The 20,722-nt window shown below is 42.1% G+C and overlaps 1 protein-coding gene across 5 annotated transcripts in view; it reads left to right on the top strand.

Annotated features, from left to right (window-relative positions):
• Nucleotides 1-20,722, top strand: part of RTN4 (reticulon 4) — a 47,990-nt gene that overhangs the window by 16,800 nt on the left and 10,468 nt on the right. For 2 of the 5 annotated variants that reach the window (XM_055725463.1, XM_055725464.1), the window contains one exon: nucleotides 17,984-18,191. In XM_055725463.1, the coding sequence (XP_055581438.1) occupies nucleotides 17,984-18,191 (208 nt within the window). Of the gene's footprint in view, nucleotides 1-440; nucleotides 2,892-9,741; nucleotides 9,939-13,732; nucleotides 13,866-17,983; nucleotides 18,192-20,722 lie in introns of those variants that run through there. The other 3 variants (XM_055725462.1, XM_005445621.4, XM_005445622.4) reach the window with 3 other exon arrangements.

Here is a 20,722-nt window from a genome sequence, read left to right as displayed (position 1 = left end):
ACTGTTTACCAAATTCCCATTTTTAAAAAAGTGTTTAATAAGAAGACTTCTTCGTAGCATGCACATTTGTGCATGTGTTTATGCACAAGCATACACACATACCCTCTGTCTCATCTTGCCACCCCACTCTCCCTCTCTTACTTTGTTAATATTGCCTGCTGTACTTGGATGCTCTGCACTTGTCTGGCATCTTCAGCTTTACTGTGACCTTTGCGCTGCATAAAGTTGCTGCTTCTGTAGGCTCTCGCATACTTCTCTGCTAGAAATGAAATAGAATAACATACTTTAACTTGATACTTTGTTTTAATGGCTAGTAGTATTTATGATAGAACTTGGAAGAACCTCTTAATAACTACCATCATGTGAACCTGTCATGAAAGTTTGTATTGACTTTAAGAGCACTTGCATTCTCTAACTTTCCTTTCTGTCCATGGTCACAGAAAAAATTATGGACTTGCAGGAGCAGCCAGGTAGCACTAAGTCGCTTGGTCAAGAGGATTTTACTGCAGTCCCGCTTGATACTGCTCCTTCTCTTCCCTCCTTCTCTCCTATCTCAGCTGATCCCTTTAAAGAGCACGCAGCCTTTGATACACTGTCAGGTGGATTAACTGCAAGAGGCATTTACAAAGAAAATACAAGTGAGGTTTATAAAGAAACTATGGAAAACGCAAGAAATCCATTTCTTGCAGAGGGGAATGAAAAAGACATTTCAGAGATGAAATACTCAGAATCCCCATTTGCTAAAGCAGAAGCAGCCATTTTATCTCAAGCGAAGGAAGGAACACAGCTAGAGGGCCCTAAAGAATTACCTAATCTGGAGAAAATGCCTGCACAGCAGCTGAAAATGTCTCCAGAAACTCCTCAAGATTTGTTTGAGAAAACAGAGGAAGATCTCTTTTACGACAAAGACAAATACAGAGGTGGTGATGATGGTGAAAAGGGGGCGCTGAAAGAAGACCCTCTTAGGAGTGAAGAATATGCAGACTTCAAACCGTTTGAGCCAATATGGGAAGTAAAAGGTGCTAGCCACAGACTGAGTAGTGTGAGAGAGGATGTTGGAAGTAAAATAGATGCCAAACTAGAAAGCAGTTTAGATGAGAAATATGGTGTAGGTAAGCTGAATGTGCAGAAGGATTACGAAAGAGAGAGTGAAGGCAGCACTGAAGATCGCTCTTTCCCAAGTACCCCAGAAGCTGTAAAAGAACCCTCACAGACTTACATCACTTGTACTAAACTGGAATCCTCTGTAAGTCCTGATGGTAACAAAGCCAAATCTCTTTCTCCACTAGAGGAAGGCACTTCAGAAAATAGAACCGATGATGAGAAAAAAATCGCAGAAATGAAAGCTCAGACAAGCACAGAACAAGATAATTTTAGTGCTCCAGCAGTTGGCAAGCAGGAAGGTCGGGAAGCTGACTATGCTAAAACAGAGAATGTATCAACAGTGCCATCTGACACTGCAGCAAATATGCCTGAAGGTCTTACTCCTGATCTAGTACAAGAAGCGTATGAAAGTGAAATGCATGATGCAGCATGTACAAAACTTGCTTATGAAACAAAGATTGATTTAGTTCAAACCTCCGAGTCAGTACAAGAGACTCTCAAACCCGTGACACAACTCTGTCCCTCATTTGAAGGGTCGGAAGCTGCTCCGTCACCAATACTGCCAGATATTGTTATGGAAGCCCCGCTAAGCACTGGGGCTGCCAGTGCAGAAGCATCTGCTGTGCAGCTTGAAGCTTCCCCATTAGAAACATTTATTCCTATTGCTAATTATGAGAATGTAAAAGAAGAGACTGAAAAACCTCCCTTATACCAAGAGGCAGTGAATGTACCACTGACACAGGCCCAAGAAGCAAAAGAGGCATTAGCGTTTAAAAAAACAGATCATGAGAGTAGGGTCAGTCCTGAAGATGTAGAGACTCCATATATATCTATTGCATGTGACTTAATTAAGGAAACAAAGGCCTCTGGTGAATCTACTTCTCCATCCTTTACAGATTATTCGAAGACACTAATAACAGAATGCACTTCTCAGGATGTGCCTGAACACAAGGAACATGTTGAAAAGCTGTCTCCACAGTTTGGAAAATCTGACTTGTTCAACAGCCAGGTGATAACCGACTTCACTGAGAAAGTGAGTGAAGATCCATCTCTCGTCTTAAAAAGTAAATCAACTGAGAACATTGTAATTGATGATGAATATGAGGAACGACTGGTGGATTCTGTAGCTGCCACAGGCAAGCCTTATTTGGAGTCTTTCCAACCCGAACTGGACTCTTCCAAAACTGTTGCTGCTCTGCCATCTGAGCCAACACCTACAAAAATAACCAAGACGGAGAAGATTCCTCTTCAAATGGAAGAGCTGGGTGCTCTGGCTTATTCAGCTGATGTATCTGTTGCTACAGAACCAAAACCAGGAGACAACAAAGCTCTCTCACCCGTGGAGTCTTCCCCAGTCCCAGTGGAAGAAGACTTTGTGATGTTAGCTCATCCTAAAACTGCTCCCGAGTTTTTGGCAGAAGCCACTGACAGAGAAGTAATGCACAAAGATGAAAGTGAAGAGATCAGTAAGGCAATCCAAGGTGAGAAGAGGCAGTTGCCTTGCCCAGAGCTACCCTGTGATCTGTCTATAAAGAATGTAGAAATAAAAGCTGAGGAAGATACTAATGCCTTGAAAAAGTCCTTGGAGGAGGTGGAGAGAGAAGTGCCTCAAGTGTCCATGATGTCCTTACCGGCCACAGATACCTCACCTTTACCTGCTGAAAAAGAGATAGTCAGTGTAGTAAAACCAGAAGCTTTTGAGAAGGAAGCTGAGCGAGAAGCTGCTTCTGTTAAAGAAAAGGAAAAACCTACTGCTGTATTTTCAGCAAAGCTGAATAAATCTTCAGGTAATCTGTGTATGCTGTCTTCCAGTTCACTAATCTACATAATTCTTTAGCTAAACTTAAGCATGTCATGGCATTCTTTTTAAGTCACTTTCTGTAAACTTCTCTATGTAGGCTGAAGGTTTACAGAAAATGTTAGTGCCTGCACTTTTACCTTTTTCATATTCTGATTTGCTTTAGTACTTTTTTTTTTCTGTTTATCAGGGATGGACTCACTGTCTCCTGTTTTCTTCTTCAGTTCTCCTGCTGGTGATCTGTTGATCAGAAATAGTCACTACTCACTGCAAGCTCTTCTGTGGTTGTCTACAGGCTGGGCATGAGATGGCCTTCCAAATTTGCTCTTAATATGTATTAAGATGGTATTTCAGTCTGCTGTGTGTATGTGATTTGAAGAGGCATTTCTTTTCATACACAGTTCAGACATCAGATGTCAAAACTTAGGAAAGTACCCTTGCTGCTGCTGTACGTGTCTGGAAAAGAACCCGTGCATCTCCACTCGCGTGACTTGCAGCTTGCATTAGATCGAGGCCAGTGGTTTAAAATAAAATAGTGCACGTGAGGGAGCTTAGTACTGGTGTTACTAGGAAAGTAGCCATTAAGAAGCAAGAGTATCCTGCAAACATTAAAATGGGTTTATACACAGCACAGATACTAACTTCCATTTCTTTTTGCAGGTGGGGCTTGCACTTCAGCGTAGTTACTTTGTCTTCTAATAATCTGTAGTTAAAGTAGTGGAAGGTTGCAGGAAGGGTAAGACCACTGTTGTTGCATTCAGTTCTCTGAAGTGAATGCCTCATGAAATTCCAGCTCTTTGTGTAGGCTAGAGGAGTACTTTGCTTTTTGATATTGCAACACTCTGCTGCTACTTGAGTTTTGCACCAGAAGTGTTCCTGCTAAAAACAGCTACTGCAGAAAGCATGACTCTGTTCTAAACAGAAGACCAAATGTTTGTTTGGTATATTTGCAGGTGCTGCAGTCTACAGTTCATAGAATACTACATTCCTATTGTACGTCTTCTACATCAAATGTGTTTTGGAAGGGAGTAACAGGCGTGTGTGGAGGGGAACATCAGGGTGTTGTTGCAGTTGCAATAGGATTTGGAAAATAAGATAGAAGATGTAGTTTTAATGTTAACTTCGCATGATAGTTGCTATTTGTCTTCTATACCTACAGGTAGGCAGAGAGGAGAGAGTTTCCCTTTTCCCTTGTGGTGAAATTTCAGCGACACCTGCATTGTTAAAACACTGTGTTTTGTGTTCTGTGAAGACTTCTCTCCTTGCGCTCAGACTTCCAGCATATAGTACTGCCTAGAGAACAGCTGCTGTGTATCTATACTTCATGTTAAAGGGTTAATTGTTTAGAGATCAGACTACTTAAAACCAAACCAACAAACAACCCCCCCACGTTACAGTTGGTATACTAGCTTTTTAGTTCTTTTAACAAGAAGCCTTTGCAGAGGTGTATTTAGTCATTGCATAGATGTAGCAGACTGGGGGTGGTAAATCACTGCTTTGGGAAGAAAGACTCTTGCTTTGGGTCTGCGAAGGACACAGCTGCTGCTCTTCTGTCTGCCAGAGAAGCTGCACATAAAACCATTTGCCACAGCAGAAGAGGAGAGAGTTGCATGGTGTCTTCGTGCTCCCATCCAGCAGCACAGTGCTGGGACAGGGCGCTCATCTGTCCGGCAGTGGCGTTAGTTGAGGGGCGGGAGCTGGGCCAGGCACATGGCTGGTCTGGTGGAACTGTCTGCAGCCTTGCTGTGTGTTGTGCTTGCTCTGTAAAGCAGTTGCAATGTTAACTTTGGACATGCTGTGTTGTTTGGGAAGGAAAATTAATCTTGTTTTTTGCTTTACTGTGGAGGAACACTTAAAGCTAAATAGATAGAATATGAACTTAAAAATGTGATGCATTTTTTCCTATATTTTTCTCAGCAATATGTGCTGTTTACTTTTTTGCTTGCTTCTGCTGTATTATAGAATACAGAACTGGACTTCTGAGACCTGCCTTGAAGAGTGTAAGGACAAGCTGTAAACAAAATCAGTTGTCTGATTTTAATACCACGCTACTTATGCACAATTTCAAAGTAGCATTAAAGAACTGATACATACATTTGTCTTCCATACTCTCAGAAAGGAGTGTTAATTCATCACAAGGCAAAGAATGGATCTGTGCCTGTGTTTGGCCTTCTGAGTCTAATTCTGTTGTGTGGGTTTTTTTCAGTCTTCCCATCAGTGGAACTGAAATAGGTTTTACTGTGCCTCAAGACTTCTGGAAATCAGTTGGTGTGATTGTACGACTCTGATGCTTGTTAGAACATTAATCTGAACTGCCTTACTGATGCACTTAACATTCAAGGACCTTAATTTAACAGTCCTGTTTTTCTGAAAGCTAACTGAAGTGCCAACATGCTTTATGTGTACCTGCAAGTGTAACTGCAGGAGTCCCAGCGGATTGCAGGGAGCTAACAAACCCTGAAAAGGATGTGGACTTTTTTTTTTTTTAAAAACCTCCACCCCTCCAATAAAGCAAACATAAAGCTTTGAACAGCCTCCAGGGTAGAATGAGGTTTGTTTAAAGCTGCCTGGCAGACCCTTGGGTAACCTGTTTTGTTTTGTAATGGTATTGGACCACAGGGACTTCATACTTTATAGCTGCACAGGTCTGGAAAAAAACTAAACCCCAAACCAAATTCAGAACTGTAGTTAACTATAAAGAAATGCCTCTCCTTGTTAGAAGCTTCTATTTATAGCAGTTTCAACAGCAGCTATCCCCACACACCACCAGCAGTTCCTACTGTCTTGGATCCAGTGATTCTCCCCCCTCCCGCTGCCATTCTGTTTCTCAGTATGTGCTGTATTTGCCTTTCTAGCAGATAACAATCCTGCTGTACTCTCACCAGACTTCAAAACGCACATTTCTGATCTCCATAAAAATAGTGCATATTAAGATGTGACTTCAGATTGGATGTTTCCTGACAGTTCAGATGCTGCTGACTTGTGCCACGGCTGGTGCACGTCCAGCTGTGCCAGGGCTTGTGCTGGTGGGCTGTGGGTGGGCAGCGGCAGGGTGCGGCAGGGACTCGCCAGTCGTATGTCACGGCGTGCTCCTCGGGGAGGGCTTTGATGCCATCTAGTGCTTGTAAATGGGCTGTAGCTTGAGCACGCTGTGCCTTCTGGAGACTGCATCCCAGCTTTTGAGAAACGGAGCTGTTAAACTGAGTACATTTGAATCGAAAGCTAAATAGATGTATTATGTATCTCGGCCCTTCTCTTGTACTTGCTTCACTGATAACCCCTTATTTTATATCAACATCATTAATTCCCCAAATAGGCTAGAAAACCATGCTCTCCAGAAACCTTTTTTTGATTGGGGGGTGTGGAGGATTTCGTATTATTGAATTACAAAATCCAAGTATTTTATAGAACACCCCGCAGCCCCCTGAAATCTAAACTTCTGACCATGGCAGAAAGTTGTGTACTGAAATGTAACCACATCGGCAGTTTCAATTAAACCTCTCTGTATGTTCATGGTCAGTGTTATGATATTTGAAAATGGCATTGAGATCATTACTATTGAGGCGGGCAGTTTCATGGGACTCCCTCTTTCATAGTGTTTTTGAACATCCGGCTCTGCAGACATTCATTTCCAATTAAATCTTAGGGCTTCACAGATCTCTTGTTTTCATACCTGCTATAGGAGGGCATTCTGTAACTGAGTTATAGAAATGTAGCTAATTACTGATAACTTACACTTCTCAGATTTTCTTGAGGGGGCAAATTCAAAGGTGAAGTCCACGTGGGAAACGTACTTTGAGAGGTTGAATGAGTAGTACTAATGATGAAGCTTTCCTTTTTTGCTCCTAAATGATGGGGGTAGAAATAAAATACTACCCATGATTCTGTAACAGCAGACCAGGTCATTACAGTTATGAAAAGCTTAAAATAAGTCAGAAATGCTGCCTTACACCAGCACTATGCCCATTTGGTTAATTTCTGTCGGTTCCTGTATTTATAGTTGTTTAAATAGAGCTATTCAGCAGATGGGAAGGGTTTTGTTTTGTTTTGTTTTTTCACTGGGGGAGAAGTACCTTGGAATGCTTCTGGAGTTTCCTTCAGGAGCTGATTATTTTTAAAATATTTTTTAACTCAACATAAAATCTTGATTTAATTTCATCTGATGGGATTCTTAGATTCTTTGATTCTTCAGGTCATCTTTATGCTACCAGGTAAATAATAATAAATTGCAGACTTCTGTTCCAGGGTGGAGAATTTGCAGAGGAGTAGGAGGAACGAGGAAAGAAAACAGGCCTAAACAACCCTGAGTGAAATTTTTCTGAAGGGAAGACCTAGGCTGCGTTTCATTAGAGCTGTCATGTCTCCCCTGTTGAGAGGCAAAGGCTTGCATAGCTAAGACCACTAACAGAGCAAGGCCTTTGGGAAGTTACTTGCAGAGTGGCAGAATTATGGAGAAAATGGAGCGTTCGTGGTAAGTTATCGACCTTCCCAGCAGCACAGGGAGGCGGCCAGCATTGAATGAGGCTTCCGGTGAGAGCAGACTTAGGTAGTCATCCAAAATGCGCTCCCGTGCGGAGTCAGGAATGATCTTCAGGGCAAAAATAGTGTTGTCAGTCCGTCTGCTCAGGATAATTTAACGTCTGTGTAGCAAGTGAAGTACTCAGCCTGCAGGCATGCAGCCCCTTTGAACATAGGCGCTTTCAGTAGAACAGTATGTTTAGAACTGATTGCATCTGGTTTGGTTGTCTGGGTGAGTTGATAATACCATCTTGTAAGTAGCCTGTTTGTCGGATAGTATTTGTTTAAATGTTGGTGTAGAAGCAGGCATACAGTTTCCCTACTGAAACAATAAAGCTTATACTGAAGTTTGTTGACAGTGCTGGTACTCAGTTTATGTGTGGAATGGGGTTACACGGGTGTGTTCTCACCTGAAATAAGAGATGTGAGTGCAGAGGGATACAGACTTCGTATTAGGTATCGTTTGTGTGGAGTGGTATGAGCAAACACTTGAGTATGCAAAGAGTAAAGGAGACTCTTGAGGGCAGGGAGAAGCTCCTGTGGAGGGAGTCAGTGGCCCGTTGGAGACACAGGACAGGGACTGGTAAGGCAGCTGCGCTCCCAGCTCAGCTGTGTGTTTGTCCATGTTCTGGCGGCTGCTCATCTGCCGTGGCTGCTGTATGGCTGCTGCTACAAAATGTCTGTTTAGGAAAGTCTTTCCAAGTGTACTATTTTGAGTATGTAACTAAAGAATAGGAAGAAGATAAGGAAGAGGCTTTAACTGTGTATCTTTTGAAATTTGACAATTGGTGAGAAGAACTTCCTGAAAGCATCAAGTTTTTGACTAATTCAGTGACAATGCAGTCATCTAAACAAATGTCGGGGGGGAAATCAGAGAGTTTGGGCTTCCAGTTGATCTTAAGAATTTCAGCTCAAAGACAGAAGCAGTTTTTCAGATGTGTTTTTGTACTTTTTTGTACAGTGCAACTTTTCAAGTTTCTTGCGCTATGATATTTTAATATACACTTCCCATTTCCCTTCTATAGTACGTGTTTAGATTTACCTGTTGAAATTGTGAATGAAATGCACATCTTTGCATAACTTAAAAATACATGTAACTGGTGTTGCTGTCAAAGGAGGCCTTACATTTACGTAGCAATTGAAGCAATAAATAGGGCTTTCAGGTAAATTTGTGGTAATCTTTCTCCATGTAAGACTGACTGTTCTAATGGAAAGTAAAACTGTCTATTTAAGGACCGAAGCAGGATCTTCATCCTAGCCAGTCCACAGTATTTGTGTGGAAATTTATAAATGCCCTTCTCTAGTTCTTCGGAAAATGGCGCATCAAATGTTTAAGAGGCTTTGGAGCAGTGCTGGGGAGTTTTTAGCATTTTATTGTCAGCCCTAGGTATTACAAAGACTCCAGACTAGCAAAGTCATATTTTCTTCAGCAGGGATGGAAAACAGAATGACAACATTGTTCTCACAGCTTTTCTCTTTTAGATTTTGAGTTTCTAGTTTATGCTTATCTTATGTCTGCACAATACTTTCTGTATGTTAGCAGTGTAAACTTCCAGGTTCTTGTTTTTATTTAAATGAAGGGAACGTTTAATTGTCAGATCTGCAGCTGACAAAAGAAACTGCTGATGTAAAATAAAAAGGGGGAAGGTGGTTGTAGGAATTGGGTAGAGGGCTAGAGGTAACTGTTCTTCTCAAGCCTCCATTAAGAATAAATACAGCTGAGCAGTTCAGAAGGATTAAAAATATCAGCAGAAAGACTTACTGTGTTCTTCATTGCCCTCTTGCTTTTGTTACAGGCACTGAAAGGGTCCTATTCTGTTTTCCTTCAAGCTTTTTTTTTAAAGGGAGAGGGGTGTTACAAAGGTGTCTCTGTTAGTCTTCTAGACAGTCAGACATTTGTTTAAAAAAACAAAACAAAACACGAGTGAGTGGGTATATCTAGGAGGTTTGTAGATGTGCTTTAACCATTGTTTGAAAAGCATTCCGTTCAAAGCTTGTCTGGTGACTACTTTTAGCTCTGCTCTGCTGTGAAAAGCAGCTTAGGGCGGTTTGGCTTTTGTTAGTCTGCGCTGAGCCTTGCAGCAGTGGCATTTTCAATGCACTGGTGTTACCAATGCACTGGTGCTGCTCTGCAGGGAGAAGCTGTTCCCCTCGTGCCGGCGAATTCTTTCACTGCCTTGTGTCTTTTCGGTTTTGTTGGCAAGCGGTTAAGAACCAAATGGCTGCACCAGTTGGGGATTGCATTTTATTTAGTCTTAGTGCCGGAGCATTAGGAGCCTGGTGACAGCTTGCACTGCGTCAGTGCTCCACACCCCGCGCCGTCAGCTGACCGGGCTCCTGCAGCACCAGTGCAGCAGCAGACTGCAGACGCTGCTGGGGAAGCCCATGTTTCCCATCCTGGGCTGTAGATTTCTTCTCTTGCAGCTGTCCTCTTGGTATGCATAATTGATAATCACAGCTGGAGGGTAGATCGTTTGTGGAGAGATGGACAGTCAGCCAAGCAGTTGGAAGGATAAGGGTATTTGTTCTTTTCCCTTTTTTTCTTTCCTTTTCTTTTTTTAAAGGTAAAGAAGCTGCGCGTTGTTTTTAGGAAACGGTGTTTGTAGCATGTATTTGGTTGTGAAATGTATGTGAAGATGTAAGATATGTGCATGCTATATGCAAAAATGCAAAAGCTTGAAGTTAAAATGGGTAAATACGAGCAATGCAGAGAATAAATTATTTATGTAGGTGAAATAGCTTGTGTGACACTGCAGATCTTTTTCAGTCCTACAGAGCATATTGAAGAACAGCTTGTTTTGGTACGCACTGGACAAGTGCTAGCATAGTCTGAATTTAGTTGATGTGCCTTTGAAATTCCTAGATTATTAATAATATAACAGTACTAACCATTAACTTGAAAGAATGTCGTGTCTGCATGCAGTTCATGTAGTTCAGTAATTTTATGAGGAGAATTCGCATGCGGACTACAGCAGGGTGGTGGTGGTTGTTTTTTTATGTTTGGCATAGCATGTTTCGAGTATACCCTTAATCACGTTTGCTTTGGATTTTTCATAATTCTGTTGGATTCTAGGTTAAAACTGATTCTTTTTCAGAATTTAGAGCCATACTATCAAATTGTTTTAGGTAAATAAGTAGCTAACCTTAAATTAGTGTGGTTCTGACCTTTGTTCCTGTAACCACCAATGGGAGATCACCAGTGTAAATCTCTGTGGATCATTACATTAGTGCTCAGTGTGTAAGAGTTTAAGCCTTATTTGAATATGTAATCTTCATACTTTATTGACAAAACAAGCTTTAAAAAAATTTAATCATCCTTAGATACTTAAATGTCTTCTTAAAGGGCCCTGTCATGCTTGGTACTTGTGAAGTTTTCCTCTTTTTTTTTTTTTTTTTTTTTTCTAACTGTTGTTCAAAATCTGTGTTTGTTTCCCACTTGGACAAAATTGCCAGCTGTCTCGTATCTATTGAATGCTCTATCAAAACTGAAATATGTAGCAAAAAAGCCTGCAGGGGAAAAAACTTTGCCCCTACAAAACACGTTTCTAAAAGTTCTAACCTTTCATTAAAGGGCTGTAAAATATTAGGAAAAAATATACTGCAGCATTTGGTAACATGTTCTTGATGTGTGACTAGTTTAAATGTTCAGCGCCCCGTATGTCAGGCCTGAAGTTCTTGGGGTTGGGGGGGGGGGGGGGGGAGTGGGGCGGGGGGAAGAGGGTGAGGGGGTGAGGTCAGAACATTTTTCTAAAACGTGAAAGGCAAGTTACCTTCTGGTATTCAGGCCCAATTTTCAGGTTTTCTTCCACAACCCGACAAGCAGGGTTGGTGGTGGTCTGTCCCTCACTCCAACTGAAGGCAGACATTTCTGAGCCTACAGTTTGAGGCCCTGAGAATAATGGAGTCTTTCTTGGTTTAAAATTAACGAGTTGCCAATCGTAAGCATGCCTGTATGGCCCACCAGGAGGGAGGCCAGTAAGGTGGGGTGTGTGCAGTTGGCTTCTTTGCAGAATGTAGACCCGAGTAGTGTGTAAGCACTACTGTATGTGTAAGCAAACCTCAAGCCATCCTACGTGGGTATTTTGTGCTAGTATAACTGCTTCAAGCAGTGTTTTAAATTCTTTGGGTTTGCATAGTGATATCCCCTTGGGTGGAGGAAGCTGGTTAAGTGCCTATTTCTCCTTCCAAAGAAGTCCCTACTGCCTTGAGGTTTAATTATAATTTAATTGGTAGGAATAAGGTCTAAAAGAAAAGGGAAGCAGAGCAAGAAGAAGGTTTTCTGAGGAAGCAGAAGAGTCTGGTTCTCCTTTTGTAACTGTTGTTGAATCCTGGTTCAGTGTGGTTTCTGGTAGCGTTTGTTTATTGTAACAAGATGAAGACTCCTTGTTTCATGTCTTCCTTCGTTAGGTCAGGCTCCAGTGGCGTGGAAAATTATGGGTAAAGTTCAGGGACAGATTACACTCTTTGTCTTGCCCCAAAATAAATATAGAAGCAAATATTGCAACATGTTTCTTTCCATGCTAAAAAATAACCTTTTAAAAAAAATCATCAAATCTAAAAGCAGAGAAGAGCCAAAAGTATGGTTCATAGTTAGACTTTCCAGCTAAAGCACTACTTTCTAATTAATATAATCCTTAACTCAGTTTTGGTATGCTTGTTTCTTGTGCTACACCTGTAGTAGTTGAGGAAGCAGCATAATGGAAGTGGTACAGCCTGTGGTATTAGTACCTGTGGTATCGATCATCTAGATAGGCAGGATGAAGTAGGTTTATTCTGGGGATGGCGTGACTTTTTATTTTTAGCACTTTTAAAGACAGGCCCCTGTGGAGTAATTGGTACTAAAATGTAATATTTATTTTTTAATTATTTCACTGAATTCTCAGGTTTTAATAGCCAAATAATGCTAATGGTAGGATGAGCACCATAGGTATACTCTCAGGCTATCCTGACTTTATATATTTATTTATTTATTGTATTAATGTGCTGAAAATCTATCTGAATTCTGGTTCAGATTAGTTAAATGGTGGAAAAGGTTGCTTAGGCTTGTGCAGTCCTTGATCTCTTAAAATTTTTATTGTGAGTAATCAGGGCTTTGCAATAATTTTCCCAGTTCCTACATTGTGCGCACATGCGCGGGTGTATGATTAAGTAAAACCGAAAGAAATTCCGCTTTGGCTCATTAGTAATTTCTAGGTAGTATTTGCCTTTTTGGGGGACAGTCTTGTCGTGTCAGACTCTGCTTTCATTCTAGCATGTACTCGTGAAACGTGTATTGCTTTTTCTTGCTAGGGATTGTGGGGCAGATGTGCCAAGTCTGAAACGTGCATGGTGCAGACTTGTTTTCTGGACCCTAAGGGTCCAGTCAGACGAGCCTGTCAGCCCCGTGGATGTGGCACTCCTTCGTGGTGCCTGTCCCCGCGACAGGGAAAGCTCTGTTGGTTGAAGTCAGCTCCACGTGCTCGGCACCGCTTGTAGTCATGCTGTAACCCCCCCAGTTTCACCAGCCTGGGATTGTTTTGTTGTTACTGACTTGCAACAAGGCTGTCAAGGGCCCTCCAAGCTGGCTTCCAGCACATCTGATCGGGGTAGAAGGAGGATTGGATTCTGTGGTCCGGTCTGCTCCCACTGGCATGTCACCCGTGATTTCAAGTGGTCGTTCAGATGCAGGAAATCTTGAAAATGCCAAAGCCCCGGCCTGCTAATGCTGTTTGCGTGCGCCTGTGCCCGCGGGAGGGGTCAGGGGCTGCTCCCAGGGCCGGGGGCTCCAGCTGCGGCTGCCCCGCACCCGGCGCGGCCGGGCTCCCGCGGAAGGGCCCGGCGCAAAGCCCGGAGGCCGCTCAGGTGTGTGTCGCCAGCTGGGAAGTGCCCCTGAGCAGCGCGGGCAGCAGTTCGCCAGTCGGTGCCCGGCTGCTGGTTTTTGCTGGTCTCCGGTGAATTCTCTGCGCGGTGCTATGGTGACTGCGGCGGTGCGCTTCAGCGGCGTTTGAAAGCAGCCAGCTTCCATCGCTTCTGTTACATGTCCGTGTTAGCGCAACGCTGCCTGTGCCCAGGCTGATGCAGAGGAGGCGCCTATTCGCGCCTCGGCACGGTTTTTGTTGGGAGAATATAAAGAATCTCTGCTTACCTTTCAGCTTACTGAGAGGTCCCAGCGCGACGGCCCTCGTTCGTACAACGTTTGTAAATCGTACGCTGTTTGCGGTTTTTTGGTTTGTTTTTTTTTAATCATCCCTCTCCACAAAGGGCCTTTCTTTGGCGTGCACCCCCGTGTCCCCGAGCGCTGACAGGGCGGCCCTTGGCGCCCGGCCGGGCCCGCGCGCGCCTCCCGCGCCGCCCGTTGCGTAGCCGCGCCGCCGCCCGCGCGCCCGCCGGAAGTGACACGGCGCGGGCAGTCAGCTGCGCGAGAGCTTGGGGCGTGCAGCCGCACTCAAGATGGATGCCAAAATGGGTTAGTCCCTTTTTCTTGGTTTTCTTTAATACATGTGAAGTAAACGCGCTTGTAGATCTCGAGGCTTTTAATTTCTCTGTCAAAAAAAGGAGAGGATTGCTGCGTTCAGGTTTTATTAAAAGAGGATTATCAGGTTAAATATATTAAACCACTTGGGTTTGTCATCAAAAAACGTTAAGAATCGTTCGGTTTTAAGTGTCTGTGAAAGAAAAAAAAGACTTAAAAAAATAATACAGTGATAAACCTATCACAGCACTCGCTTTAAAAGCAAAATGTAATTGGATGAGTGCTGCATGTAAGGCACGGATGCTAGCAGTACTATTTTTAGACGTGCCAAGTGACAGTTCGTGCTTACCAAATGTAGGCAGCTGTTCTTGCTTTAGAATAGGCCTGGAATACTTGCATTAAATGCGTGAGATTATAGTTCCATGTTGTATAAAATAAAGCTTAAAACCATTTCCGTGAGGAAAAATGCTGATTGGCAGGGTTCTTCCTGAGAATTGGCTAGGGTTTGGTGGGGTTTTTTTTATGTGCTGTGAATATCTCATGTATAAGTTAAAGCCAGAAAGCTGCTTCTAGTAATGCTTTTAATCTTTTCTTTTACTTCAGAAAGAAATGCAAATTACCTGTTTCTGATCAGTTGGAGAATAGAAATCAATTGCATTGTGTGCCCTTTTGGACTGAAAATTACAAATCAGTTTTTCAGTGACTTCTAACACTGAATTTCCATTTGAGGAATTTACAATGAAACCAGATCCGTGTGTCATTAAGCTGAGGCTGATTTGGTAGTTCTTCAAATGGAGTTGAGACTAGAGTGAGGAAAAAGGCTTTGTGTGCTGCTTAACTCTGGTCTGGGATATACTAGCTTGGGGATTTTTCTTATTGATTACTGAGAACAAAAGACTTGAAAATGGGTTGCTAGAGGCTGTCTGGCATTAATGGTATGCTTTAATTCCAGCAATTTACCTCTGTTTCTGGTGTTTTGGAAACTGTCATACACATGAGTTACTGTCCACATTCCTTATAACTCGCTTCAGGTAAAATGCCTTACTACTTGTAGTAAGTGATTTCTGATGAAGCAGTAAGAAGTCGTTATCAGTGGAGACCCTTTAAAACTGTATTACAGAGGAGGGGGTATCTCATTTACAGAACTAATACTGTCTGCAAATGGAGACAAGTAAGGCTCATACTTAATGTGTCACATGATATGGGAGCAGCACCCAGATTTGAATGTATGGATGCTCAAATTGCAGCATTTAAAAATAAATACAGTTTCAGTATTTGCAGCAAATACTCAGAAAGAAAGGAGTTTTCCCCAAAATTTCTGCATGATTTAGGAGCACAAAATCCACCAACTTTTTTGACAAGACTAGTAAAAATCTCACCCAGGTGTTGTGGATACTTGCAGCTCGATTGAGGTTTACGGTTTACAATGATTTTTAGGTCAAGCTCACAATTTTGTTCCTAAGTTGCTTTTACATGCTAAACTTGCTTAACATAAGGTGTACAGAGATGCTAACAAGACACTTTTGTGATTAGAGACAAAGCCAAAGAAACAAAAGAAAATGTTAAATTTAGTGATTATGTCCTGTACAAAAGGAATTCTGCTATGACTTGATTATTTTAATATTTTTTTTTATTTTGTCAGTTTAACCCCAGCCAGCAGCTAAGTAACACGCAGCTGCTTGCTTACACACCCACTGCACTCCCCCTAGGTAGAATGGGGAGGAGAATCGGGGGGAAAAAAGGTAAAACCCATGGGCTGAGGTAAGAACAGTTTAATAATTGAAATGGGGAAAAAAAATATAGTAGACGACAAAAAGAAAAAGAGGAATAAAACCCAAGAAAGACAAGTGATGCACAATACAGTTGCTCACCCCACGCTGACTGATGCCCAGCCAGCCCCCAAGCAGCGATCGGCAGGCCCCAGCCAGACACACACCCCCGCACCCACCCCACCCCGGTTCATATACTGAGCCTGATGTTCTGTGGTATGGGACAGCCCTTCGGCTCAGCTGTCCTGGTTATGCTCCCTCCCGGCTCCTTGTGCACCTCCTCGCTGGCCAAGCATGGGAAACTGAAAAGTCCTTGGTTTAGAGTAGGTGCTACTTAGCAACAACTGAAACATCACTGTGTTATCAACATTATTCTCCTACTAAATCCAAAACACAGCACTGTACCAGCTGCTAGGAAGAAAATTAACTCTCTCCCAGCTGAAACCAAGACAGATCTTTACAAACATTAAAGAACAGTTGTCTTGCTTAGAGCTTCATGTGATTGACAGGGGAAATAGAGTGCAGCTTTGTAACATGAAGAGAGCCAGCGGAATAACAGGTCAACAGGGTGCACAGGTAGGTTGGGCTGCAACTTGACAGGACTTCAGGGTTGGTGGTGTTCCGAGAGCAGAGCAGGAGTGTCGCCTCCTTCAGTTGGCTGCTCTATCTCCCACCCCATATGTTTGTGGAGTCACGTGGTGAACCACAACCAGAATCTGATCTGGCTGGCTGCTTAGTTTTCATTCTATTTTTTTTGTGCAGTAGTTGTCAGTGGCATGCAGAAAACTGGGCTGGTTCTGTACGTGGCCATGCAGAGGAAAGGAGTGGAACTGAGTGCTGGTGAAGGGGTGAGGCTGTTTCTTTCCACAGCAGTTTTGGTGCGTGATAAATACAAAGATGTTCATGCAACTGTAACCTGGTTCTGTCTGTAGAACTTCAGGAAGTTTCTAGTAAAACATGAATTAAATTTTTGGGTAAAATATTTTGCGTTATGAAAATGATGGCTTTAAGTTTCTGACCAGAGTTCTCATCTTTCCAGAGCTTGCTGCTCAGTACAGTTTCCCTACAGAAATAATTGGGAAGGGACTTCAGCTTCTGAAACACAGTGAAATTGCACTAGAGCCCCAGTGGCATTTTCATGTTGTAACTCCAAAGGGATTAAGCAGACTTTTTCCCTGCAGAGGCTACTGAGTATTTAATGTTGGTGCATTACCACCTTTTCATCCTGTGAGAAATAATAGTCAAATTTATTTTAAAATTTTCTTTTACAGTCATTCAGAATAAAAAAAGTGTTCTGAATTGTGATATACTATTTTACAATTGGCTTTGTGATGTTTAAGATGAGAGAGGATTACTAAACTGATGATGTAATAGTAATAATTTTTCTGTAATGTATCTTGAGTTCTGTATCTAATACATTGTTGCTATTAACAAGCAGTTTTGATGCAGAAGAGGAATTTTTTCTTGTGAAAATCTGATCAGCTGTGGAAGTAGAAATTGTCAAGAGTGAGTTTTATTTTGTCTCGCCATGAAGTGTTAAACTAGACTAGATGCCCCTGCCCAGTTCTGTACTCAGCAATGGAGAATGATGTTTGCCAGATTTGAATCCACCGGATGCAGCAGCACCTCAAAACAAACAAATCTGCAGTGGATGTGTTAGGTCATTACCTATGACTTGTGCAAGGGTGCAGTTTACTTTAAACAGTGATGCTAAAAATGGCATGATACTGTGTTCTCTCATGAGGGTCACTTAAGGAAAATATAAACTTACTTTACAAATGAAGTACTTTGCATTGGAGCACACTATTATAAACTCCCACTGATGTGTTTTCAGTCAAAAGGAAACCAAATGAACTGTTAATGACTCTTGAGCAGTGCCTTTGACTCTTACCAGGTTTGCAAAGATAAAACGGTTTAGAGATCTGTTAGTGTCTTGTCCTTTGTCCTAACAGAGGATCTGAATAAGTCCCTTCAGTGAGCAACATCCGCAAAATGCACAAAAATAAAATGAAATGAAGCACAAACTGCTGTGGTTCTGGTGCAGAACACAGCACGGTAGTTGAAGAGATTAATTCTGACATTGCTGAAGGGCAGAATTGTTCGTAAATTTTAGCAATTACGTTGGAGGTAATCCTAATAACAGTAATACCAATAATCTGAAGTCCAGTGCAGAATCTGTGCTAAAATAACCTATTTCTAGTTGTTATTTCAGCTGTGGTTTGACAGTGAGATCGCAAGTTCCATTCTTGATGACTCTCAGCAGTCAAGTGAATCATGTTTTACTGTTTTCGTATGGATGCAAAAGGTAACTTGTTCTAATCTCTTACCTTTTTTAAATTTTAGTTGTTGACCTCCTTTACTGGCGAGACATTAAGAAGACGGGAGTGGTGTTTGGTGCCAGCTTGTTCCTGCTGCTTTCATTAACAGTGTTCAGCATCGTGAGTGTGACAGCTTACATTGCCTTGGCCCTGCTTTCTGTGACCATCAGCTTTAGGATATATAAGGGAGTTATCCAGGCGATCCAGAAGTCCGATGAAGGCCACCCGTTTAGGTGAGATTTTTCTTTTAATTAAGAAAAAGTGTGTTGTTTTGGGGAACGGCAGTTTTGGTGCCATTAGAAGCAGTAGATGACATATGCCGTAATATGTTGCATAATAATGTAAATAGTCTGTACTGAAAAATCTGTTACCCAGCCTGTGACTACTCTTCTTTCAGCTTTTCTCAGTAGGCATACACAGTGATAAAGAAAACAAAATGAGGTTTCCTTTGGAATGCTAGAGTTACATTACAAAAAATTAAGTACTTGAATCAAATGAAGTAATAAGTGTTTTAGAATGGCATAGTCTTCAGAATGTGAACCAGTGGCAGATGATGTACAAAATCTAAAGAATACCCAGCAGATGTAGCACTTCCAATGCAATATATGTAGCAAAAATCAGCATAAATGTCACAGGGAATATCTTTATCTTTTTGGAACTTGTTTTTTAAGAATACTCTTAAAATGAGATGTTTTACTATGAAGCAGCAATAGCTGTGTTCTCCACATGCAAGGGTGCCTTGTCATCAGCAGAATATTCATTGCAGCCTGCTCAGATCAGAAATCCAGAAAATTGGACTCTGAACTCTAAGGCTTGAGGAGTTGAATCATAGGATTGGTTCAGGCCCTCAGAGAGGACCTCTGAGCAGTTTGTGATGAGTGAGCCAAGTCCTTGGGGCATGTCTTGTGTGCACTTCCTGCGGTGTGGGAACACGGTATCCATGGCATCCATCCTCTCCTGCGGCGAGTATGGTGGTGCCCACTATTGCGGAGCTGCATCTTAAGAGAAGTAAAAACTGATTAATGTGTTATTACTATGTGCATGTTTCCTCTTCCCATGCCAGCCCTGTTTCACACTGCTCAGACTGGCTTCTCTCCTCTAACTGACCAGTGAAGCAGTTCAATCTCAGCTTCCCTTGCCCCTTTCAGAAACTCCCGCATGCCTTCCTATTTACAGCTCTTTTACTAATTTTGTGGTGTTTCTAATTATTCTCATTGTTTTCCTCTCATCTTCAGTAAAGCGGGCAAAATGTTTTCTTGGGTTTACCTCCATTCCTCCCTGACTACGTGTAGTGGACCATGTACCCAGAGAAAGCCAGTCTGTGCCTAGAACAGCTGTGAGAAAAACTGGGAAAAGAGGGAGTATTGGCTTTCAAGCTTAGATCTAATATAAAAAAACCACATCTGAACAATTGGCAACCATATTCAGTATAGCAGTGTGAAATACGTATCTTCTTGTAAACTCAGGTTTCTGGGTTTGTTTTGGTGGGGTTTTTTAACCATCAGGGCCCTGTATGGCTCTTGTCATTCACCATCATTAGGATGAGTAATTCCCAGCAAAAATCCTGTTGGAGCTTCTACCCAGTAGTGCTCGTCAGTATCCAAACAGCATTTCCAGTTTACCAGTCAAGTTCTTTCTTTGCAAGAACAGGCAGAACTTTTCCTACCTGAGCTCTTTCTGCAGTTTATTTCTAAAAATACTGATTTTCATAAGAAGCTTCCAGGCGTTTTAGTCCAACGTACGTGGTTGCTTACTTTTTATCTGTATAGCTTCAACTACAAGAAGGGTATTTTTAGTTGAATTTAGTTGGGCAGTGAAGAGCACATCCATGAGATCAGTTTCATGTATGATTCAGGTACCGACTGTCTGGCTGATGAGTTGAGAAGGGTGTGCAGACTCAAGCCAAGTGTGGATGGCAGAATGTAGCCTTGAAATGGCTGCCCTCTGTAGTTACCATTTAAAGTATTTTCATTTGTGCCGGACTTGCCACAAAGCCATGTTTTAGCTTCACCTTCAATGATGTACATAGGAGCCTCCACTGTGCATTTTTTATTTTAAAAAAAATAAAAATCAAAACCACCCCAAAGCAGAAATGAAAGTAAAAGTTTAACAACTGTAGTAACTGTAAAATGAGCGCCCTGTTACAGATGTGCTGCATTGCTCCATCCCTCTCCAACATGCAAATTAGATAAATTATTTTCAATTTCAAGATACTAAATTGCGATAGCCGCTGCAGATACAGATAAGAGTAACGCTGTAGCGTAAAGAACGCTTAGCCAGATAGGAGCTTATATCTTTCTATTAAAAGAACTGCTGTCACTAACTGTAAGGATTTTTTTTTTCTATTTTTTTAAGCAAATGATGAAAGACTTGCTCATTTTACTGTGCCTTAGTGTGTTTCTTACAGCATAATGGTGACTTCAGAACGGCCTTCCAGTGGTATGAATGAATGTTACTTGTGCAGGATTTTTTCAGTTTGAAAAATGAAATACCAAGTCTGGTAGAATATCAGGCTGCCTCATACAACAGCAAAACCTGAGAATAACACACACAATGCCCCCCAGCCTGGCTGTCTGTCATTGTTGTAAGTGTTCTAGATTACAGCATATGCTGAGGAGTAGGAAGAGCCTTCATAGACCAGGCAGCGTATGGCCAGTGGTGCTGGCTGCTCGCGAGCCTGGTCTGGTCACACCTGTGTGTCAGCCAGTGCGCCTTTTGTGTGTAGGCCAGGTAAGACTGTGTGTGACTTAATAAACGCACTAGC

Source organism: Falco cherrug, chromosome 13 (genome assembly GCF_023634085.1).
Source record: "Falco cherrug isolate bFalChe1 chromosome 13, bFalChe1.pri, whole genome shotgun sequence".
NCBI lineage: Eukaryota > Metazoa > Chordata > Aves > Falconiformes > Falconidae > Falco > Falco cherrug.
The sequence above is the reverse complement of the archived record's forward strand: the minus strand, read 5'-3'. Positions and strand labels throughout refer to the sequence as shown.